This window comes from Hyla sarda, chromosome 11 (assembly GCF_029499605.1).
Source record: "Hyla sarda isolate aHylSar1 chromosome 11, aHylSar1.hap1, whole genome shotgun sequence".
In the NCBI taxonomy this organism is placed as follows: Eukaryota; Metazoa; Chordata; class Amphibia; order Anura; family Hylidae; genus Hyla; species Hyla sarda.
This window is the reverse complement of record NC_079199.1, coordinates 35993831-36019573: the sequence shown is the minus strand read 5'-3', so window position 1 is coordinate 36019573 and position 25743 is coordinate 35993831. Positions and strand designations below refer to the sequence as shown.

The 25743-nt window shown below is 43.0% G+C and overlaps 1 protein-coding gene across 1 annotated transcript in view; it reads left to right on the top strand.

The window, feature by feature from the left end:
• Positions 1-24120, top strand: part of BRMS1L (BRMS1 like transcriptional repressor) — a 37873-nt gene extending 13753 nt beyond the window's left edge. The window contains exons 4-9 of the mRNA XM_056545040.1: positions 1743-1812; positions 5157-5258; positions 8025-8064; positions 8214-8282; positions 9799-9925; positions 19492-24120. Of these exons, the coding sequence (XP_056401015.1) occupies positions 1743-1812; positions 5157-5258; positions 8025-8064; positions 8214-8282; positions 9799-9925; positions 19492-19609 (526 nt within the window). The 3' untranslated portion in view covers positions 19610-24120. The remainder of the gene's footprint in view (positions 1-1742; positions 1813-5156; positions 5259-8024; positions 8065-8213; positions 8283-9798; positions 9926-19491) is intronic.
• Positions 24121-25743: the final 1623 nt, after the last annotated feature.

Genomic DNA, 25743 nt, shown 5'->3' with positions numbered 1-25743 from the left:
GGCTGTCCGGCATAGCTGGAGTTGTAGTTTTGCAACAGCTGGAGGCACCCTGGATGGGAAACGCTGAAATAGAGGTTTGTAGTTTCCTGTTGCCCATACAGGGGACAATGAATACAATAAACTATACAGAAAATAGAGATATGAGATATATTGTGGAGTTAATATACCTATACAGAGACCAAAGAAATAGTGAATTCTTAAATGGGCACTGTCAGATACAAAAACTTTTGGTATGTTGTAAAGCATGTATAACCAATAGGTTTTGCAGTTACTTTCATTAGAAAATTTACAGTATTTCATACCGAAAAAGCCAGGCAAACTGCCCCCCACCCCCACCTGCTTGGACACATACTAGTCCTGTTGTGTCCATGCATTATCACCTATGTCATGGACACACTTCCTTGATTGACAGCTGTGAGTGTAGCGCTCCCAGCTGGAGGAAAAATCCTCCCACTGTCAGCTTGTGTCCCGCTACTGTCAGTGAGGACAATCTGGGAGTTGTAGTTTAGCTAATGCTAGGGGAGATGTGAGCAGACAGCTTACTGAGGGAGGGGGGCGGAGACCTGCACAGTGAGGCCACGCCCCCTCCCTTTGAGAGGAATTCAGACTAATGAGCTAAAATAAATTAAGGTGCTAAAAACTAGATGTACATGGTCAGGATTAGGTACTGAGTGATATATTTAAAAAAAAAAAAAAAAAAAAAAAATTTGGGATCTGATGGGTACGCTGTAAAATAATCTGTCCAAATGGACTGAAATATCTGAAAGCTGAAAATATTCATTGTCAGTTTTACCATTTTAATGAATATGCTGATTTGTCATAGTGACACATCAAAAGCTCAGATCTGTGGGGTCTGAATAGGCTGATGTCCCGAAGTGTCACAATTATCCTGTGTATTTGTGTTTAAAGGACAACTGCAGCGGTATGACACTTATCCCCTATCCACAGGATAGGGGATAAGTGTTTGTTTGATCGCGGGGGGTCCAACCGCTGGGACCTCCCCGCGATCTCCCTAACGGGGTGCCGCCATTAGCGCTCATGGAGAGCGCTAAGGCGCGTAGCGTCGACCTAGAGGTCGACGGTGATGCCCCGTCTCCTCCCTGTCCCCATACAGTTCTATGGGGTAGGCGGGGAGGCACGAACGCTGCCTCCTCGCCTCTCCCATAGAGATGTATGGAGGAGGCGTGCCGGCCACAACGTCATGCTGCGGCCGGCACGCCCCCTGCACGGAACAGCCGCGGCCCTGTACAGGAGATCACGGGGGTCCCAGTAGTCGGACCCCCGTGATCAAACACTTATCCCCTATCTTGTGGATAGGGGATAAGTGTTAATCATGCTGCTGTCCTTTAATAACTCATAGGTTTGGTTTAATATCTGGGAGTTTATTTTTTATTTTTTTTAAACTTTATTTATAATTTTCCAAATAGTACAAAACAAGTACAAATGGACTCCCAACATAGGAGCATCAACAGTAACTTTAATATTAACATTAAGGTCCTCCTCACTAATATCTGGGAGGTTTTACTGCAGTTTATCCAGAATTACAAAAACATAGCTGCTTTCAAACAGCGCCACTCCTGTACTACTTTTGTGAATGGTATTGCAGTACTCAGTACTATTCAGGTGAATGATGAAGAGTTGTAATACCATATTTGGAAGAAAGTGTGTTTTTTTTTTTATTTTTTTTTATTTATTTTTTTTATCCGGGATGACCCTTTTATAAGACAACCCATCTGCCCCAGTGCTATAAATATCTGGAGAAGATCATGTAGTGGATTGTCTGCTTCCTGGTGTGATATTACTTGGCAGTCAGTATGTATTATATGCCATAGGTGGTCATGTATGTCAGACTTGTGGCATCTCCTGATTTTGTTTTAAAGGTGTACTTCACTAGAAAACTTATTTTATTTAATTTATTTTTTTTAAATCAACTGGTGCCACAAAGTTAAAACACATTTGTAAATTACTTCTATTAAAAAATCTTAATCCTTCCAGTACTTATCAGCTGCTGAATGAGCCACAGGAAGTTCTTTTCTTTTTGAATTTCATTTCTGCCTGATCACAGGGCTCTCTGCCGACACCTCTGTCCATTTTAGGAACTGTCCAGAGTAGAAGCAAATCCCCATAGAAAACCCATCCTACTCTGGACAGTTCCCAAAATGGACAGAGGTGTCAGCAGAGAGCACTGTGATCAGGCAGAAAGGAAATTCAAAAAGAAAACTACTTCCTGTGGATCATAACAGCAGCTGATAAGTACTGAAAGGATTAAGATTTTTTAATAGAAGTAATTTTCAAATCTGTTTAATTTTCTGACACCAGTTCATTTAAAAAACAATAAAAAAAAATAAAAATAATAATAATAATTTCCAGTGGAGTACCCTTTAATACTGAGACTCACCATGACATGGTTTCCCAACCAGCCTGCTTGCGGATGGCTGGAGGGATCTTGGTTGGGAAACGCTGCCCCATGAAATAACAATTTTAGAACATCTTCTTAAAACTCTGTTGTGCTGTTCCTCTGTCAGTCTATAAATGACAGAAGGATAGGGGAAATTATGTACGATCGCAGGTGTCCCGCAGTTGGGGACCCCCGTGAACTCTTTGTAGCCGCTGGCATTCTTTGCCGGGGGCTGTGACGTCACAACCACTCCCCCAGTGATGTCACGCCCCCTCCATTCATGTCTATGGGAGGGTGCGTGATTGCCGTCATGCTCCCTCCTATAGACATGAATGGAGGGGGCATAGCGTCACTAGGGGGCGTGGTCGTGATGTTACATCCCCGTTTCGGAGGCAGCGCCTGGCACGGAATGCTGGGGGCTGCACAGAGATCGTGGGGGTCCCCAGTGGCGGGACCCCTGCAATCATACACCTTATCCCCTAACCTTTGAATAGGGGATAAGATGTTTAAAGCCAGAATACCCCTTTTAATTAATGAGTTGACAACTGAGTGTTACTATTTGGGAGTGTGTCCCTGGACACTTGCATTGTCCAATTGGTGAGATTTCTGGGAAATAGGGGGATTTACCAAAAAAAACACTGGTTGTTTTTGATATCCACTAATGACACATGCTTTAGTATCAAGTCAAGCGCAGGTATTCTTATTTTCATAGGATCTAATTGTTCTTCAGTTACTGCCCGAAATATTAGAGAGAAAAGTATTTGATTTTTGCTCCTATATCGGGGCCTAGGATGGGGGGGCAGCTAGGCTCACAGGCTTTTATTAGGTGCCCAAACTTCCATGAAATGCATACTAAATATATATATATATATATATATATATATATATATATATATATATATATATATATATATATATATATATATTTATAATATTTATAATTATTATAATTTTTTTTTTTTTTCCTTCCTACACAGGATTTTTTATTTTTCTGCACATATCTTATGTTTCTATAGCTTGGTAATCACATAATCGTCCACAATATATGGCTGTCGGTGGTCAGACCTTGACAGAAAAATGGCCTCCCTAGGAATTTGGCACAATGTCCATTCACTGCCATAATAACTCATTATCTTATTATTCTCGTAAAGCCTTTAAAGCTCAGCATTTACATGCACTTCCCCGACTGTGCCTTAAGTCTGCCCACGCCAGAAGATTAAGCACTTTTGTCTATGATTGTGTTTCGGCATAAGGAGCGTTTAAGAGTTTAAAGCTCTGCTTTCCTCTGACTAATCGTAGTGGCCTGACTCACATGGCAGCTCTATGGTGACGATTGTGTATACTACCAAAAATAAGTCTGCAAATAGAATGGATTATCGGAGCAGTAAACAACCGATGTAGAGTCAAGCACTAGATTTGTCTTTGCAAAAAACAAAAAACAATTTTGCCTCTTGACATCTTAAGAAAATTGTCACATCCAGTTATTGGCAATAATCATTGAAAATAGACATGAAATGAATGATGAATAAGGCCGCCCCAGCATGAAGAGTTTTCGGCTTATCTTGACCTTTTTGGATTTGGAGTGCAAATTAGGAACTACATAATTGCGTTGTTTTTTTGTTTTTTTTTACATTCTCTGGGGAAGATTTATCAAAACCTGTCCAGAGGAAAAGTTGCCCATAGCAACCAATCAGATCGCTTCTTTCATTTTAACAAGTCCTCTGCAAAATGAAAGTAGAGATCTGATTGGTTGCTATGGGCACCTCAGCAACTTTTCCTCTGGACAGGTTTTGCTAAATCTTCCCCCTATGTCTGCACACAGCTAGTGCTTGGGATACAAGCTCACATATAGTGGAATGGGCCTAAATCTGCAGTGAATGCTGCATGTATTTTATTGTTAGTTTTGGTGCAGATTTGTAATATAATATTCCCTCCCCAATGCATTTTAATTGCATTAGGCAATGATCACACAGCAGGATTTCCACGTTTCCTGAATTCCGCATTAATTTGGCTTCAATTCTGCTTCTGTCCAGTATTTGCAGAATTTCCAGATGCTTTCCGCATGATTCCGCAGCACAGTTAGAAAAATAAATAAAATTCTTCATCTGCGCAGAACTTCAAGCCCCATTGACTTCAATATGCTTCCGCAAAAATGTAAGACATTACTTTTTATTTTATTTTTGCAAAACACGGAATGCAGAATTGATTCTGCGGAAAGACAGGTGCGAAGATTCTGCAGAGTGAATGGGACTCTGGAATCCCATTAGTGTATTGGCTTGAAATTGATGCGGAAATTCTGCCATGTGAACATAGCCGCACATTAAACAACCTTGAATCTGCGACAGTATCACTTTGCTGTAGAATTCACAATGAAATATTGCAGCAAATATGCAGTGTTTAAGTCCACCCATAGCTACCGTAACCACGGACTTGATGCTATTAAATCAATATTAATAAAGTGGAACGCAGCATAAAATCTGCAGTGGGTAAGGTATGTGTGACTCCACCCTTGTTAAATAGGATATGCTCACAGGAAGGGAGGAAACTAAAAGCTAGGAGATTGAGAAAATGTTCTGACAAAACATCGCACTGGCCGGTAACTTTGAACTTTAATAGGTCAAAGGTTGTCTACTGTTCACTGTTTAAAATCGATCACCTGAATATATAGTTGTGGTACTCAAAAGCATGGTACACTACACCTTTTGAGTCCTGCAAAAAAAAGTGTTCATTATCTTCGTTTTTTTTTTTTTTTAATAAGGTATATATGCTCCCGGAAGCATCCTTAACATGTTCACGTCCATATATTGTTTACATGTTACAAGACCTGGATATACTTGAAGACTGGACTACTATTAGAAAGGTGAGGCTTTGTAAAAAGATCTAAATAGAACTTCCTCAATGTAGTACATTTCTTGTTTTGCATACATTTCTTGTTTCACCTTTCATTTTCGTTTTTGCACTTTTTTTTTTCTCCTCGCTATTTTGCACCTACAGACCCATATAGGAGCTTGTTTTTTTTTTTTTTTGCATCACCAATTGTACTTTGTAATTACATCACTTATTTTAGAACATCAAACTTTGTAATGACATCACTTATTCTATAACATAATCTGCGGTGAAACAAAACTTTTTGTGGGGAAATAAATGTAAACTGTAGGTTCATACAGTTACAAGGATACCCAATTTATGTAGGTTTTATTTTACTACATATGTTTATTTTACATATGTTTGCTATAGAGATTTTCTCCTACTCTGGACAGATTTCAGCAGAGAGCACTGTGGGCATGATGTCAGCAGAGAGCTCTGTGCTCCAAAAATAAAATAATTTCCTCTGTAGTATTCAGCAGCTAATAATTACTGCAAGGATTATGATTTTTTTTAGTAGAAGTAATTTACAAATCTGTTTAACTTTCTGGCACCGGTTGATTTAAAAAATAAAATAAAAGTTTCCCACCGGAGTACCCCCCCCCCCCCCCCCCCCAAAAAAAAAAAATGATGCACCAAAATTAGATGCGCAAACTACATACACCAAAATTAGAATGTTTAAAATTATCTTCTGAGCCCTATAACTTTTTTATTTTTTAACATATGGGGCTATATGAGGGCAAATTTTTTGCGCCGTGGCCTTTAGTTTTTATCGGTACCATTTTTGTTTTAGATGGGAATTCTTGATCGCTTTTTAATAAATGAAAAATTATTTTTTTTTAATGATATATGAAGTGACCAAAAATGCACAACTTTGGACTTTTAGTATTTTTTTTTTTTTTTTTTTGTTTTACGTGTACATCATCGACCGTGCAGTTTAGCGAACCTTTATGTTTTAATAGTTCGAACATTTATGCATGCGGTGGTACCACATATGATTATTTTTGTTACATTATTTTATTTAGGAAATGGGGGGGGGGGTGCAGATTTCATTAGTGGAGGGGCTTATTTGTATTTTTTTTTTTTTACACTTTTTTACTCTCAGCTGATCGGGACATCGTAATTTCATCGCGATGGTCCTGCTCAGTTCTGCTAAGCTGCCTGGATGGTTTCACCTTCATTTTAGACCCAGCTATCAACTTTGATTGTGGCGTCTAAAGAGTTAATGCCATATCATTCATAGCGCACCCCCCCCTCTATATACATTTGCCGGTGCTGCACTATGAATAAAAGGTATATTAAAATTAGCAGCACCTATAGTGCCGGCAGCCGGCACTATGCGTTGCTAATAGAGATAGCTTTCATTCATAGCGCAGCCTGGTATATGTATATAGAAGCGCTGGGGGGTGCAGACATATACATATGCTGGCACTGTGCTATGAATGAAAAGTATTTCTATCAGCAGAGTCGGGCCGGCTGATACTGCTGCTAGAATGCTTTTCATAGCGCAGCCCGGCATATGTATATAGATGGCAGCCTGCGACAGTACATTATACATGCGCTGCGGGGGGTTACTTGCGCCAGCGGGGGTATACATTTATTAATGCGCCGGCGGGGGATATATAATTATAAATGCACTGGCGGGGGTCATATATTTATAAATGTGCTCCAGCGCTTTTAATATATCCCCCTGCTTCTCACAATGTTCATTTTTAAATCTCCCGCTGGTAGCCCTGATCGGCTCCTCCAGTACCGGCCATTCAGGGTTCAGGGATCCCTGCAGGGGATTTAAAAATGAAAGTTAAAACACACCGATATATCGCAAGGTTGCCGAGCACGCCGCCCGCTTCCCTGCTTAATAACTTCAGATCGCATCGGGTCTCAGAAGTGAAACCTGGTGCGATCAATCCCTCAGCTCCTGTACTACAATCCCCATCATGGAACAGACTCTCTGTTCCACAATGGGGGTAGTAGTACAAGCACTAATGTAGCCTCCCCAGCCACAGGCAGACTCCTACAGCCAGAGAATTACTACTACCATCATGGAATAAAGTCTGTTCCATGATGGGAGTAGTAGTAGTCCCTAAGCACTGCAGGAGTCTGCTGATGTCACCTCTTCTGAGCATGCTCAGAAGTTATAATGGATATTATAAACCAGGTGAAAACAGATGACATAAAGGCTCATCCGTCAGCAATAGACTTTATTGTTAAAAATAACGGCGGTTAATTTACCCGTTTCTTGTGACTAAAGAAAAATAAGTGCATGTGCAGTTTTTTCTTCCGTCACAAATAACGTCCATTATTCATGACGGGCTATAACAGGTCATAACGGATAATCAAAAATCCCATAGACTTGAGTGGGATTTTGTAACGGACATTTAACATCCGTTATTAAGGCTTTTCTAACAGATGTTTATAACGCATCTTTTAACGGCTGAATTTTATAGTGTGAAAGGGGCATAAGAATCTGTGGAGCTTTCACTTTCTGTGCAGCTTTCAATCAAGCTCAGTACAGAGAAACACTTCCTGAATTTGGACTCCTGCTAGGCCATGAAGAGACCAAACTCCCTGTATTAATTGTGGCAGGGAACAGAACAGAGCCCCCTAGTAGCCGTATTTTATATTAAATTTTAAACACATTTATGTTGATATTTTAAAAGCAAGTGAATGGAAAAGTGTCTAATTACACAGGGAACACTATATTAAAGTTTTATTTGGTGACAGGTACTCCTTAAATTTATTTTTTATTTTTTTGTATCAGGCCATGGCAACTCTGGGTCCTCATCGTGTAAAGGCAGAAGGTAAGTTATCAACACATTACTGATTACTTTAGAACACTTTTACGTTCACGTCAGACAAGCATATCTATTGCTGAGTGCAACGGAAAACACACTTACTTATCCCAAAACTAAAATCACTATGTAATGCAACAATGTAACATTTACCACAGGAGACATATTGCCTCACAGTGCATCCAGGCATGCAGCACCTGATATGCAAAGAACTGACACCCCATCTGGTAAGTAGTTGGCGGTTGCTACACTCACATAGTTGTACCGGCAATCTGATAGTAGTTCCTCAAATGCTGATTGTGAATATATGCAGATGGCACTGTCACTTCGAAAGGGCTTTAACATGTTTAAATAAAAAATTTTTTTTTTTAAATTCTAAAGTTTTGATGTGAGATCCCAACCGATCAGAAGAACAAGCTAGGTGATGTGCGTGGAATTTCTTACACTCCCCTGCTCGGGGTGACCTTTGTCTCACTGCTCCATAGACTTAATGGAGCAGCAAGACAAAGATCGCTATGAGCCTGGAGTAAACTGTGATACTACCCTTAAAGGGTACTCTGCCCATAGACATCTTATCTCCTATCCAAAGGATGGGGGATAAGATGTCTGATCGCAAGGGTTTTAGACGCCGAGACACCCCCACTATCTCCGACCTGGCACCCGAATAATCTGCTGCCATGGCGGATTACAAGCGGCCACAGCTGCCACGCCCCCTCCCACTGGCAGTAATGGAGGGGGCGTGACAACCACAGCTGCCCGAAGCCTAGCACAGCTGGCGTTCTGAACATAAATGTGCCGCACATTGCGAGGGGTCCCAGAGGCTGGACCAAGCCAGTAATAACATGCTTGGCCGCTACAGTGAACAGAACAATCTACTTCCAGCCCCATTCACTGTGGAGAGTGCGGGCACCAATAGCTGTTCAATGGGGATGCTGGCACCCCTCAATCAGCAATCGATGGCTTATCATGAGGGCCATCAATCATGTCGGCCTGGAAAACCACTTTTAAATGCAGAACAGCTCAGTATTCTGCTACTTAAAATACCATTACACCTGTAATTAGAGATAGTTGAATCTACAGAAGGATTTTATTTTATTTATTTATTCAGTCTTGGGAAAAAACCAGGCTTTTCCGTGGAATCAGACTCTGAACACTGGGAAAGCGGTACAACAATTTTAAGTGTTAAAGAATTGATGGCCGATTTATTACATTCAGATTGGTGCTCAATAAGCAATGTGAATGCATTTGTTCTGATGTACTGAAAGTTGCTTTCCTCTAATGTTAAGCTCGACATATACTATAGATTTGTATCGGCTCAACCTGCTGATTATAGGAGGAGCAGCCAACTATCAATGTATTGTTGTTTGCCTCTGGTGTTGGCTTCACCACAAAGTCCACTTCTCTTTAAGCGAATAGGATGGCTCTCTACCCAAGTGTATCCCATCCAGTGTGTCTCCAGCTGTTGCAATACTACAACTCCCAGCATGCCCGGCTGTCCGAGCTTGCTGGGAGTTGTAGCTTTGCAACAACCGAAGACACAATGTTTGTGGGAGCACTTCTCTAGCCAGTGTCCATATCGCAAGCCAATGCTCCATAAAAATTTTTAAAAAAAATTCTAAACACTTAATCTAAGGCACAACTATAAATTAAGATTTTCAAGATGGGAGCATCCCTGTGTGTTATCTGGAAGAACACTGTACTATCCCTGCTGTGTCTTGTGTTTTTTGTTTTTCCTGCCCTCAGTTACCGTAAAGATGGAAAAGCATCAGTTCAGCGCCAGGTCAGAAGATGGTCGTCTGCATTACAATGGAGAGTGGTATGGTCGGGGGCAGACCATCTGCATTGACAAGAAAGACGAGTATCCAACCAGGTAGAGATGTAGAATGTAATAATAGCAGTGACTGAATTAAAAACTAACACACTTCGTTGAAATATATCTTCATTAAATGGAGACAAAAATACACTGCTCAAAAAAAATTAAGGGAACACTTAAACAACACAATGTAACTCCAAGTCAATCACATTTCTGTGAAATCCCACTGTCCACTCAGGAAGCAACACTGATTGACAATCAATTTCACATGCTGTTGTGCAAATGGAACAGACAACAGGTGGAAATTATAGGCAATTAGCAAGACATCCCCAATAAAGGAGTGGTTCTGCAGGTGGTTACAACAGACCACTTCTCAGTTCCTATGCTTCCGTGTCTGTCAGCGTAATGTCAAGAGCATGGAGGTGCTACCAGGAGACAAGCCAGTACATCAGGAGACGTGGATGAGGCCGTAGGAGGGCAACAACCCAGCAGCAGGACCGCTACCTCCGCCTTTGTGTAAGAAAAATGACCTCCAGCAGGCCACAAATGTGCATGTGTCCACTCAAACTATCAGACACAGACTCCATGAGGGTGGTATGAGGGCCCGATGTCCACAGGTGGGGGTTCTGCTTACAGCCCAACACCGTGCAGGACATTTGGCAATTGCTAGAGAACACCAAGACTGGAAAATTTGCCACTGGCGCCCTGTGCTCTTCACAGATGAAAGCAGGTTCACACTGAGTACATGTGACAGTCTGGAGATGCCGTGGAGAACGTTCTGCTGCCTGCAACATCATCCAGCATGATCGGTTTGGCAGTGGGTCAGTAATGGTGTGGGATGGCATTTCTTTGGGGGGGGGGGGGGGGGGGCACAGCCCTCCATGTGCTTGCCAGAGGTAGCATTGTCCTATCGTGAGATCAGACCCCTTGAGACCATATGCTGGTGCGATTGGTCCTGGGTTCCTCCTAATGCAAGACAATGCTAGACCTCATGTGGCCATAGTGTGTCAGCAGTTCCTGCAAGAGGAAGGCATTGATGCTATGGACTGGCCCACCCGTTCCCCAGACCTGAATCCGATTTGAGCACATCTGGGACATCATTTCTCGCTCCATCCACCAACCCCACATTGCACCACAGACTGTCCAGGAGTTGGCGGATGCTTTAGTCCAGGTCTGGGAGGACATCCCTCAGGAGACCATCCGCCACCTCATCAGGAGCATGCCCAGACGTTGTAGGGAGGTCATACGGGCACGTGGAGGCCACACACACTACTGAGCCTCATTTTGTCTTGTTTTAAGGACATTACATCAAAGTTGGATCAGCCTGTAGGGTGGTTTTCCATTTTGATTTTGAGTGTGACTCCATATCAAGACCTCCATGGGTTGATAACTTTGTTTTCAGCACATTCAACTATCAATGGAAATAAAACACACACAAATTATGTAAAGACAAAAGTATTTCATACGATTAGTTAATTCATTCAAATCTAGGATGTTTTATCTTAGTGTTCCCTTTTATTTATTTTTTTATTGAGCAGTATATGTTTGCTCTGTTCACTGACTCTGGATAACAGCCTATTCCTCCAATCCCTCTCATGTTGCCGAGTACAAATGGAATATAGAGCTTGCACATATTTCATATATACCCAGTGTGGGTGCCAGTGCAAGATACCAGCTATTGAAATGTTATAGGCGTTCTAACTCTCTAGCAGAGATCTGCAGTAGAGATGAGCAAACTTACAGTAAATTCGATTCGTCACGAACTTCTCGGCTCGGCAGTTGATGACTTTTCCTGCATAAATTAGTTCAGCTTTCCGGTGCTCCGGTGGGTTGGAAAAGGTGGCTACAGTCCTAGGAGACGCTTTCCTAGGAATGTATCCACCTTTTCCAGCCCACCGGAGCACCTGAAGGCTGAACTAATTCACGCAGGAAAAGTCATCAACTGCCGAGCCGAGAAGTTCGTGAATTTACTGTAAATTCGCTCATCTCTAATCTGCAGTCTATATACAGTGGGGCAAAAAAAGTATTTAGTCAGCCACCAATTGTGCAAGTTCTCCCACTTAAAAAGATGAGGCCTGTATTTTTCTTACATGGGTATACCTCAACTATCAGACATGAGAAAAAGAAATCCATAAAATCTCATGGTCTGATTTAAAAAAAAAAAAAAATGTATTTGCAAATTATGGTGGAAAGTAAGATTTGGTCAATAACAAAAGTTAATCTCAATTCTTTGTTATATACCCTTTGTTGGCAATGACAGAGGTCAAATGTTTTCTGTAAGTCTTCACAAGGTTTTCACACACTGTTGCTGGTATTTTGGCCTATTCCTACATGCAGATCTCCTCTAGAGCACTGATGTTTTGGGGCTGTCGGTGGGCAACATGGACTTTCAACTCCCTCCAAAGGTTTTCTATGGGGTTGAGAGCTGGAGACTCGCTAGACCACTCTTGGACCTTGAAATGCTTCTTATGAAGCACTCCTTCATTGCCTGGGCGGTGTGTTTGGGATCATTGTCATGCTGAAAAACCCAAATACTCTTCTGGGTCATCCAAATGCTCTCTAGCAAACGTCAGACAGGCCTGAACATGTACTGGCTTAAGCAGGTGGACACGTCTGGCACTGCATGATTTGATTCCCTGGCGACGTAGTGGGTTACTGATGGTAGCCTTTGTTACTTTTGGTCCCATCTCTCTGCAGGTCATTCACTAGGTCCCCCCCCCCCCCCCCCGTGTGGTTCTGGGATTTTTGCTCACCGTTCTTGTGATCATTTGACACCACTGGGTGAGATCTTGCGTGGAGCCCAGATTAAGGGAGATTATTAGTGGTCTTGTATGTCTTCCATTTTCTAATAATTGCTCCCACAGTTGATTTCTTCACACCAAGCTGCTTGCCTATTGCAGATTCAGTCTTCCTAGCCTGGTGCAGGTCTACAATTTTATTTCTGGTGTCTTTTGACAGCTCTTTGGTCTTGGAGTGTGACTGAGGGTGTGTGTGTGTGTGTGTGTGTGTGTGTGTGTGTGTGTGTGTGTGTGTGTATTTTTTTTTTATTTATTTTTTTTATACTGATAAGTTCAAACAGGTGCCATTAATACAGGTAACAAGTGGAGGACAGAGGAGACTCTTAAAGAAGTTACAGGTCTATGAGAGCCAGAAATGTTGCTCGTTTATAGATGACCAAATGCTTATTTCTCTATCTGCTCCATTGGGGGACACAGACCGTGGGTGTATGCTGCTGTCTCTAGGAGGTATGACACTATGGCAACAAAAGTCGGCTCCTCCCAGCAGGATATACCCGCCTCCAGGCCCTGAGGTAATCCGTTTTAAGCTTAGTGTCTAAGGAGGTGGACATGGTCTGGAGTTCTCTCCAGACCAGGTCTTATGTTTTATTATTTTCCTAGATTTAGGGATGTTAGATTTTTTTTTTATTCCATAAAACTGCGACTCACTGTTTCCCCATTGCGAGTAAGGGGGCACAGACATTGCGTATATGCACTGTTCACCCCCTTTCGCCAACGGTCAGCGCCTGGGTTTGTACCTCATGGGTCTGGGTCACCCTATCTCCCTGCTTTCCTCGTTCACACATGGTAGCCCGGCATGATGCAGGTGATAAAAGCTGGCTGAAGACTTCATAGGAAGACTTCATGAGGTAAGTTCTTCTGACTGAGGTGAGTATATTTCCCTTTCTCCTTAGGTGCAGATTTGCAACATCTGGAGACCCTCAGTTTTTGGCCTACCTTTTTCATGGGTCTAATGGGGCTGGCCTGGTCATCTCAATCTCTAATCGCTCTCTAGGGCCGCCTCACACGTTCCCATTCACCTGAAGAACTTGTGGAAGAGGTTTCTGATTCGGCCTCTGACTCAGAGGACCGCACGGATGTGCCTAATGTGGTGTACTCATTGGTTGCGGCCATAAGAGACACCTTCCATCTAAAGGACCCAGGAACTTCTGACGTGGCTCCAGAAGTCTCCTTTCTTTGTGCCCGACCGGCACTCAAGACTTTCAGCTCTCACGCTGAATTTTACGCCCTGCTGGTATCTGCCTGAAGTCACCCTGACAAGAAGTTTCAGAAAACGAAGAAGGTTCAAGCGCGGTATTTTCTTCGCCAAGGACCTCATTGCTCGGTGGACCTCCTCTCCAACTGTGGATCCCCCGGTCTCCCACCTCACTAAGGCACCTACCCGGCCGTTGGCTGATGCGGCTGCCTTCAAGAATCCAGCGGACATGAAGGTGGATATTTTGGCAATCTCTGCCCTTGAGGCAGCAGGTTCTTCCTGCTTTTGCTTCTGCCTGGGTGTCAAAGGCCCTTTTTAGTATGGTCTTCCAACTCCGCCAGGGTAGTCTTCAAGATCCCTCCGGAGGATTTATTTAATCTAGCTCTCCGATGCTCTGCAGCCGGAGATTTTTCTGTGTTCTGCTTCCATGTGCAGCCACTGTGCTGCCTTTACCACAAGCTACCTGGTAGCCACCGTCCCTTCATGTGGCTTTAAGCCTGGAATGCGGACTCCACCTTCAGGAAGTGAGGCGACGGGCTGAAAAAGAGTTGTTTGTTACCTCTGGTAAGACTCACAGAACCGCCTTCCTTCGTAAGTTCTCCTTCCGGTTCTGCGGACCTTTGGTACCAACAAAGGGTCCAGCCAGGCGCCTTCATGGGAAGAGGGCTCCTCTTTCCGATCCCATTCCTCCCGGAGGTCGGCTATCCGTTCCGGCCGTTTGGCGGCCCAATCAGGCACCCGTAGGCCTTCCTCAGCCTGAAGGGTCTCCCCCACCCACCGACCTCTCTCGGGTGGTTGGTCGTCTCTTACCCTCCGGGATGCCTGGACATGCAGCTTCAGGGAAACGTTTTCTAGGTTTATTCTAACCTCTCTGTGGTCTCCAAGAAAGGAGTTTCTGTGCACCCAGTCTTGGTTCCCGAGTATCTCAGCCAGCACCTTGCGTTCCCATCCCGAATGGAGTCTCTCCGTTCGGTGCTGGTGTTCATGGTTCAAGGGGAGTTTTCGTTCCTCGGTGGACATCAAGGATGCCTGCCTCCACTTCTCATTGTTTCCCGGTCATCAGCGGTACCTCCGCTCTGCAGTTCCGGACGGTCATTTTCTATTGTGGCTATCCATTTCGGTCTTGCCACTTCTCCGCGGACCTTTACCAAAGTCCTGGCGCCTGTGATAGCCTTTTTTGTACAACAACAACAACAGTTGTATCTGGGATTCCTTATTTGGACTACCTCCTGATCGGAGCTCCAGCCAGGACCCAGATCCTGGAGAGTCTTAAGGTCTGGAGGTTGAGACTGTCTCACTTCGGTTGGATGGTCATTTGGGACAAGCCCAACCGCTCTCCTGGGGCTCCAGTTCAATGCGGCCTCTGCCCGCTTTCGACTCCGCCAACTCTTTTTCAAGAGTCTGATGCCTTCGGCTCCCTGCTCCCAGTTTCCATTCGCTTTTGCATGGATGTCCTGGGTCGATTGGCGGCGGCCGTGGAGGCCGTGCCATTTGCCCAGTTTCATCACCGACCTCTTCAACTGGTGATTTTCTTCCGGTGTGACAGGTCTCCATTGTCTCTCTGCTGCAAGATCGTTCTCTCTCGTCAGTCTTGTTGGTCCCTTCTATGGTGGCTTTGTTTTCCCCCTCATTTTTTTCGGGGGTGTTCCATCCTGTCCATCCCTGCCCATCTGTCAGGCTGGGGAAATGTTTTCAGGGGCCGCCCGGTCTGGGGTCTTGGTCCCCCGAGAAGCTTTTTCCCCTTCATCATTTTGGGGGCTAGGGCAATTCTTTCTTTTCTTGCTTTTTGGGAATTTCCCTCCTGTGCGGAACTCTGGTTTCCGGCCATCTGTTATCTTCAGTTCGGCCGTCCCTAGGATGTGATCTTCTCGGCCGGTCCTCAGTCGTCCAAGGCCACTGGTCCCTACATCCAGGGGTGTTTGCTGTGATCTGCATCCCCTGGGGTGCTCCAGGCGTGGACCTCTGCTTGTCCTGCCACAACCGAAGCGTTCCTCTCTTGGTCGAGCCTTGCCCTACCTTATCTGTTTCCTCCCTTTCTTCTCCTTTCGGGGTCTTGAGGAAACTCTCAGTGGGACGTTTCCGCCATTCTAGTGGCCCAGCCTGGGCCCGGCGGGTGTGGTACGTCGTCATGGTCAGGCTCCTGAACGACTTAACGTTGCGCCTTCCCTATCGTCCAGACCTCCTATCTCAGGACTCCTGTGCCACCCCTATTACCGTCTCTGCTTGACGGCATGGCGGGCGAGACCGCGGTTTTGAGAGCCGCGGTTTCTCTTCCAAAGTCATTCGCACCATGCTCAAGACTCGTAAGTCCTCCCCGGCAAAAATTTACCACCGTACCTGGCTGTCTTATTTCAGTTGGTGTGAAGCTCAGGTCTTGTGTCCTGTTACCTTTTCGGTTTCCCGTCTTCTCTCTTTCTTGCAGTCGGGATTGGAACTGGGGTTGTCTCTCAGTTCCCTTAAGGGTCAGGTTCGGCCCTTTCTTTTCCAGTGTCCTCTGGCTTCTAATTCTCATGTCCGGACCTTCCTTCAAGGAGTGGCGCATGCTTCCCCTCCTTATCTGTCACCTTCTCCCCCTTGGGACTTGAATCTGGTTCTGGGGGTACTCTAAGGTGAACCTTTTGAACCCCTTGGGGAGGTGTCCCTGCGCCTCCTTTCTTGGAAAGTGACGTTTTCTTGTTATCTCCTCCATTCGGAGAGTGTCTGAACTTGCAGTTCTCTCCTGCCGTTCTCAGTTTCTGGTGCTTCACCAGGGCAAGGTTGTCTTCCGGCCAGATCCTTCCTTGTTGCCTAAGGTTGCTTTGGCCTTTCATCTCAATGTGGACATTGTTCTTCCGTCCTTTTGTCCCGCTCCTTCTCATTCTAGGGAGCATTTACTCCACAAACTGGATGTGGTTTGGGCTGTTATGTATTACCTCTCTATCTTTTCTTTGTTTCGTCAGTGCAATTCCTTTTTCGTCCTTACGGAAGGTCGTCGTAAGGGACAACCTGCTTCCAAGGCTACCACTTCTCGGTGGATCCGGTCTGCCATTTCGGAAGCCTATCGCTGTAGGGGGAAGATTCCTTCCTTCAGTCTTGTGGCTCATTCTACCTGTTTCTGTTGGGGCATCCTGGGCTCTCCAGAACAAAGCCTCGGCCTCGCAGATTTGCAGGGCGGCTACTTGGTCGTCTTTGCACACTTTCTCGAGGTTCTACCGGGTTCATACCTTCGCATCAGCTGATGCTAGTCTGGGCCATAGACTACTGCAGGCGGCAGTGGAACAGCAGTCTGCCTGACTTTCTGCCCACCCAAGGGATGGCTTTGGTATGTCCCAAGGTCTGTGTCCCCCAATGGAGCCAATAGAGAAAAGGAGATTTTTTTTAACACTTACTGTAAAATCTTTCTTGAAGGATCCATTGGGAGACACAGCTCCCGCCCTTTTGGGTTTCTCTTTGGTTCTCTGTCCGAGGGTGTGTTCAGTTATATCTTTTCTTCTGGTTCTCGGACAGTTTGTGTTTTTTCTTTGACCGGTCAGTCCTCTCCTGTTGCTCTGGTAGTAAAACTGATTACCTCAGGGCCTGGAGGCGGGTATATCCTGCTTGGAGGAGCAGACTTCTTTGTTGCCATAGTGTCATACCTCCTAGAGACAGCAGCATACACCCACCGTCTGTGTCCCCCAATGGATCCTTTGAGAAAGAGATTTTACGGTAAGTTAAAAAATCTCCTTTTTCCACCATAATTTGCAAATTCTTTAAAAATCAGACAGTGATTTTATGGATAATTTTTTTTTTCCCCCCCTCATTATGTCTCATAGTTGAGGTATACCTATGATGACAATGACAGGCCGCTCATCTTAAAGGGGCTATCCAGGAAAAATAAAATAAAATATATATATATATATATATATATATATATATATATATATATATATATATATATATATATATATATATATATATATATATAATCTCTATATCATCAACTGGCTCCAGAAAGTTAAACAGATTTGTAAATTACTTCTATTAATAAATCTTAATCCTTTCAGTACTTATGAGCTGATGAAGTTGAGTTGTTCTTTTCTGTCTAAGTGCTCTCTGATGACACCTGTCTCGGGAACCGCCCAGTTTAGAAGCAAATCCCCCCATAGCAAACCTCTTCTACTCTGTGCAGTACCCAATACAAGCAAAGATGTCAGCTGAGTGCACTGTTTCCCGACAGAAAACAACAACTCAACTTCAGCAGCTGATAATTATTGAAAGGATTAAGATTTTTTTTTAATAGAAGTAATTTACAAATCTGTTTAACTTTCTGGAGCCAGTTGATATAAAAAAATTTTTTTTCCTGGAATACCCCTTTTAAGTGGGAGAACTTGCACAATTGTTGGCTGACTAAATACTCTTTTGCCCCACTGTAGATCACAAGCTGGTGCAACTGGATTAACTAACGTCAACCCTGTAATGGATAACCACTAAGCATATACATTATGTATCCAATGCATGCGGCAATACATTGACATTTATGACTTCCACTCAAGCTAGTATTTAGGGAAGCTTGTCCATGTTTGTTGATGGTAGCCATATGTAGGGGGCTAGTTCAGACCCTTTTTGACAGTATGGTGTAGGATAACCAAGCTGCCATCCAGCTTTGCTGGTTTGGGATGTATGTTACTAAAATGGATTTCCTTAAAGAACATTGTTTTAATATTGAAAAGCCTCTGAGCGTGCCCCTCCAAATCAATAGGGAATACGTGCTTTGGACCTTAAACAGTTAACTGAAGCTATAGGTATCTTTTGTTTCTGGAGGAGCTGGCACATCTACTATACAGGTGGCCTGCAATGCTTAATTTATCCTCTGGGGGCATTGCAAGTGAATTAAAGGAGAACTGTAGTGCAATATAACTTATCCTTCGGATAGGGGATAAGTTATATTGCACTACAGTTCTCCTTTAAAGGGGTATTCCAGGAAAACTTCTTTTTTTTATATATCAAGTGGCTCCAGAAAGTTAAACAGATTTGTAAATTACTTCTATTAAAAAATCTTAATCCTTTCAATAATTATCAGCTGCTGAAGTTGAGTTGTTGTTTTCTTCTAGCAACAGTGCTCTCTGCTGACGTCTCTGCTTGTCTCGGGAAGTGCACAGAGTAGAAGAGGTTTGCTATTAGGATTTGCTTCTAAACTGGGCAGTTCCCGAGACAGGTGTCATCAGAGAGCACTTAGAGAGAAAATAACTCAACTTCAGAAGCTCATAAGTACTGAACGGAATAAGATTTTTTTTTAGTAGAAGTAATTTACAAATCTGTTAAACTTTCTGGAGCCAGTTGATATATAATTTTTATTTTTTTCCTGGATAACCCCTTTAAGTATTTTGCTTCCAGTGTCTGCAGATTACAGCTGATTTACAGAGGTCACAAAGAGGTACAACCTGTTATCTGGTTATAGTCATGAGATTCTTCTAGTAAATGTGTCATTTGAATTTGTGGAATTTATTTGATTTCCTGAATGCCACAAATTAAATTCTCTCTTGACTACCCATGTTACAATGTGAACAGCTTTGTGGCACTGGACTCTTACTTTGATTAGGACACATGAGATATTTACCGGCATATGATCTTGCCACGTGTAATCAGCTTGTCCTTTTTGTCTTTTCTTGTAGTGCCATCATCACGACAGTAAACAGTGATGAGGTCTGGTTTAAGAGGCCAGATGGCAGCAAGTCTAAATTGTACATTTCACAGCTACAAAAAGGGAAATACAGTATCAAGCACATCTGACTGGAACAGGGGTCTGCACTTGTCCGACTCAAGGATTTTTAGGACTGAACTGGTGCCAAGTCATAGGAAGGCTGTCGTAACTCTTATGACTCCTATTGTGAAGTATATTCGGGATCGTGTATCTGAGCATGTGCCGTAAATCATGACTGTGTATCTGTGTGTACAGTGTTGTGTTATACAATGTCAGGATAATCATTCATAAGAAGACATATGAAAACCTCCTGACCTCACCAAGCTGCTGACATCTTTTGGGCAAGCCCTTCCGCCACTCTATTCCATGAGGGTGCCTAAGGAGGATGTTGTATTAAGTCGGAAAAGAAGACATTGCTGTGCCAAAGCAAGTGGTGATATGGGGCAGTATTAAAACATGAGATTATCTTTATATATACATTTATGTATTCCAACAACTCTTTAGAGAACGAGGAAAGATCTATGACAATTTTGAATGGCTGCAGGATCAATGCATGACGTCTTATTGTGTTCTGTTTAAAGAACCTATAAAAGTCCTTTAGGCGCTTTGTTGCGGTTTCCTCCATTCATAGGTGTAAAGCTACCATTCAGATGAAGTACCATATAGTTCTATATTGAAACTCTTCTTAAAATCAAAATGTTCTACAAAGTAAATCTACTTGGAGAACGGCGAAAGTGTTTGCTGAACATCTATTCACTGTAAGTGTTTTCAAGGTAAATAAGAGAACCCATTGAAAGGTAAAGTCTGCATTGCAATTTCCAAGGAAACAAGGTGCAGGTAGGGACCAATAACACTATTAAGCCTTTGACAAGTAAAGATAAAACCTGTATTATGTGCAGGGATCATAATGAAGTGTCAGCCCCTAAACTTAATCACTGCTAATCCATTTTGGGTCTAGATTATAATATATAAATAATGAAATTATTTTTGAGTTGCACCCCTGCACTGTGGTGGTATCTAATGTTGCCTTCATATCCTTATCATTGTAGACCTGACCTTTTTCTATATGGTATTATTATTACTACCTATTATATTGTGTTACATTAATTTTCTATTTGTGCCAAACATGATTCCAGGTATTTTATATATTTCATATATGTATATTCTTTTGTAATTTTGGTTTGTGAACGTTCTAGGTCTTTTATCCATAGCTACTTTCAGTCCCCATGAAAAGATTCCCATGAAAAGACACTATGGGGGGAATTTACTGATACTAAAACTTTGACCAATAGTCTTTAAAACGTACCTGTCATATCCTACAATTTTTTTTTTTTTTATGTTACTCAGTACTTAAGCCTGATCATGCCCATATATTCCTATCACAATTACCTTTCAATGTGTTGCACACTTGGATTGTCATCCTGTGCTTTGGAGGGGTGGTGTCTCTCACTCTGCATGACTCCTCTTCCTCCCTGAGTCTGCTGTGCTGGGTATTTTCATCCAACCACTCCTGGCTGCTCTGTAACCCCTTCCTCCTGCTAGTCCCGCCTTCACTTACTGGATTTTGTCCAAGCTTGTGTTTCAGCTAGGACAACGATGATGCTGCAGCTGGACAGGACCATGTTCTGGATGGTATGGGGAAGTTTTATTAGCAAGGTTAACATTTTGCCAAGATGGGCACAGTCAGATTCAGAAACCTTTTATAAGTTGTAAATCAAAAATGTAGCTGTCAATAAAAACGACGTTTGATGTTTCAGACATGTCAAAAGTTGTTGATTGCATCGGGTCCATCTAGACTTCTATGCGGAGAAATGTTAGGGTCTTTTGGCCGACCAGGAAGTAGAGGTCAAGTCTTCCCGCTTCCTCAGCTAATAACTCTCGATCGCAGTGGGGTCTCAAGAGTGAGACCTGGGTCGATCAATATTTTTTGACAGGTCTGATCGACATGTCTGTAATTGTTTTTTAATTATAGTAACGCTTTAAATGCACCAGATATATTTCAGTGGCTCAGGCTGTTTTGATAAATATGGTGCATCTCTAGATTGTCTATTATGCCGGAATTATGTGCCAACAATTTGGTGCATCAAAGGGGTATTCCACTGCACCAGCGTTCAGAACGCCCCTCCCATAGACCTGCATTAAGGGGATGTGACATCACGACCCCCGCAGCCCTCACCCAGAACAAAATGGCAGTGGAGTAACCCTTTAAGGATATGCCCCTTTTTAGGACAAGACTCAAAATAAATGTTGTGTTCTAAGTCATGGAAGTCATTTTTGTTTTGTGCAAGAATAATGGCACATTTGCAATAGTAAATTATCCCCACTGAGAGTAAGACTGATCATATCACTTTTTTTTATACAGTTATGCAATTATTGACTATATTATCCTATCAGTGCTGTGGTTGCCATTCCTCCATATATTTAGAATTGTGAAGACCCTTATGTGAAATATCGGGTAGCTTTCACTCTAGATTCAGGCGATCAGCTCTCCCATACTGTATGTCAATGGGAATGGAGCCAAGTCCAAAAAGATGGAATTGCTGATCTATAAATGGGGAAGTAAATTTCCTGAGTTCCAAACAGATATTAAGGCTTCAATAATATATAATGACTATAGCGTTAGATATGAAGCGAGAACCAGACTGTCATAAAGGAAGTATATACAAAACTTACATTTATTTAGATCAAAACTATTAAAAGGCTATAAAGGGTAAGAACACTTTTCTTAAAATCAGCTGCTAAACAGTTAATGCAAAATCCCTTTTTTTTCTGTTTACATATTGGGCAGAGCGACCTTGCTGTAAAGTTTTTGGTATTTCAGAGATTTACTGACGCTTGCAATGTGGCCTGTAGGCTGGCACCATTAGACTAGCTCTATGTAATAGTCTAGTATTTCTGTCCTGTGAATAGGGGATAAGTATTTATGTTCCAGAGTTCCCCTTTAATATCTGCTTATGTACCGGAGTTCCACTTGAAGTGAGTCTAGTGTGTCTTTACCCTTAGGTCAGGTTCACACTACAGAATTTCCTAGCAGAATTTAATTTTGAAAATCCGCTTGGAAATTTAGATGCAGCAGAGTTCCATGGCTGGCAGTGGGATTCCGCTGCACCGTACCCACTGCTGAGTTTTCAAGGCGGACTTTCCGCCCGGAAAATCTCCTCGAAAAAATTCTACCTGAACGTTGAACTTGTGTAATGTTCTGGCAGATCTCCGCTCTGCAGACATTGCCGTCTATGGACAGCTTTGTCTGGCCCTAGCGTCAACTGATTCAGTTGGTGCTGGCAGCACTGGAATTCTCCAGTGTGAACCCGGCCTTACATGTGTATGTGCTCTCCTGCTGCTCAGTTGATGGTTATACAGTCATGGCCGTAAGTGTTTGCACCCCTGAAATTTTTCAAGAAAATGAAGTATTTCTCACAGAAAAGGATTGCAGTAACACATGTTTTGCTATACACATGTTTATTCCCTTGTGTGTATTGGAACTAAACCAAAAAAGGAGGAAAAAAGCAAATTGGACATAATGTCAAACTCCAAAAATGGGCTGGACAAAATTATTGGCACCCTTTCAAAATTGTGGATGAATAGGATTGTTTCAAGCATGTGATGCTCCTTTAAACTCACCTGGGGCAAGTAACAGATGTGGGCAATATAAAAATCACACCTGAAAGCAGATAAAAAGGAGAGAAGTTCACTTAGTCTTTGCATTGTGTGTCTGTGTGTGCCACACTAAGCATGGACAACAGAGGAGGACTGTCTGAGCACTTGAGAACCAAAATTGTGGAAAAATATCAACAATCTCAAGATTACAAGTCCATCTCCAGAGATCTAGATTTGCCTTTGTCCACAGTGCGCAACATTATCAAGAAGCTGTCCTGCAGGCTCAGGGAGCACCAGTGTCAGCGCAAACTATACATCGACATTTAAATGAAATGAAACTCTATGGCAGGAGATCCAGGAGGACCCCACTGCTGACACAGACATAAAAACGCAAGACTTCATTTTACCAAATGAACTTTTTGAGCCAAAATCCTTCTGGGGAAAAAATGTCTTGTGGACAGATGAGACCAAGATAGAGCTTTTTGGTAAAGCACATCATTCTACTGTTTACTGAAAACGGAATGAGGCCTACAAAGAAAAGAACACAGTACCTACAGTGACATATGGTGGAGGTTCAATGATGTTTTGGGGTTGTTTTGCTGCCTCTGGCACTGGGTGCCTTGAATGTGTACAAGGCATCATGAAATCTGAGGATTACCAATGGATTTTGGGTCTCACTGTACAGCCCAGTGTCAGAAAGCTGGGTTTGCATCCGAGATCTTGGGTCTTCCAGCAGGACAATGACCCCAAACATACATCAAAAAGCCCCCAGAAATGGATGGCAACAAAGTGCTGGAGAGTTCTGAAGTGGCAGCAACGGGGGAGATTTATTAGTAGATTAGCATTTAGTAGATTTTTTTTTTTTTGCTTAAAATTGTCGCAAGTGCGACTTTTTGATTGATTGTGCAGTGTCCTAAGCAAAAAAATAAAAATCTTGCTTACCAAAGCAAAAAGTGACTTTTGACTTGCAGTGGTCAGAGATTTATCAAGTGCGAAAGTCGCATGGCATGAAAAAAACCTACTAAATTTACTCCAGCTCAGATATGGAGCAGAAAAAGCCACTACCAAAGCAAAAAAATATAAAAAATATAATATATATAATTTATTATAAATGCTTATGTGAAAGAAATTTATTAACAGGCTGAAACCAGTTGATAAATACGTCACACATATCACACATAAGCAACAGGATTGTAATAATCCAAATCCTATTAAACACCTGTGGAGAGATCTTAAAACTGCTGTTGGGAAAAGGCGCCTTCCAATAAAAGACCTGGAGCAGTTTGCTAAGGAAGAGTGGTCCAACATTCCGGCTGAGAGGTGTAAGAAGCTTATTGATATAGGAAGCAACTGATTTCAGTTTTTCCAAAGGGTGTGCAACCAAATATTAAGTTAAGGGTGGCAATAATTTTGTCCATTATGTTCAGTTTGCTTTTTTTTTTCTTCCCTTTTTTGGTTTAGTTCCAATACACACAAATGAAATAAACAAACAAACTTTTGTATAGCAAAACATGTGTTACTGCAATCCTTTTTCTGTGAGAAATACTTCATTTTCTTGAAAAATTTCAGGAGTGCCAACATTTACGGCCATGTCTGTATGGTTCTAGCGTCAACTGATTCAGTCAGTGCTGCCCGCACTCAAATTCACCAGTGTGAACCCGGCCTTACACGTGTGTGCGCTCTCCTGCTGCTCAGTTGATGGTTATAGAAGCCAATACATTATGAGGTCATTTAGGAGCAGAATGCCTACTCTCTGTTGAGGACATTCTGTTGTTCATCACTTCCATTGCTTATCTGTTTTGCTTTTTTTTACTGTCCACTACACTGGTTTCATTGTAACCTGCATCTTCTACATATACATGCATAATATTTTTTTTCTTTTTAAATGTGAGAGTTTCAGAATATACTGTATTTATCGGGGTATACCACGCACCGGCCTGTAACACTCACCCTCATTTTACCAAGGATATTTGGGTAAAAAAAGTTTTTTACCCAAATATCCTTGGTAAAATGAGGGTGCGTGTGTGTGTATGTGTATACCCCGATACACCCCCAGGAAAGGCAGGGGGAGAGAGGCCGTCGCTGCCCACTTCTCTCCCCCTGCCTTTCCTGGGGTCTAGAGCCCTGCTGCCGCCGCTTCTCTCCCGACAGCCAGGGGGGAGAGAAGCGGCGCCGGCAATGGGGCAGCGGTGCCGATAGTCAGGGGGAGAGAACAGGCAGCAGCGCTGATAGCCAGGGGGAGACAAGGGCCGGCAGCAGGGCTCTAGACTCCAGGACAGGCAGGGGCAGAGAAGCCGGCAGCGCTGGCGGTCTCTGCACCTGCAAAGCCGCTGCAGTTCATTGATTTAAAGCGCCCGCTTTAAATCATTGAACTGCAGCGGCTTATCGGCGTATAACACGCAGAGAGACTTTAGGCTAAAAAATTTAACCTAAAAAGTACGTGTTATACGCTGATAAATAGGGTAGCTTTATAGGTGTTTGTGACTTGATTTCTTGTTCCAGAACTGTGAATCCCCTCTTAAAGGAGATGTATCATGCTGAAAAATATATTCCCTATCTGAAGGTTCACTGGGGACCCCCCCTCCCCCGAGATCTTCCGTATAGGGCCAAGGCTCTCCCCGGGATT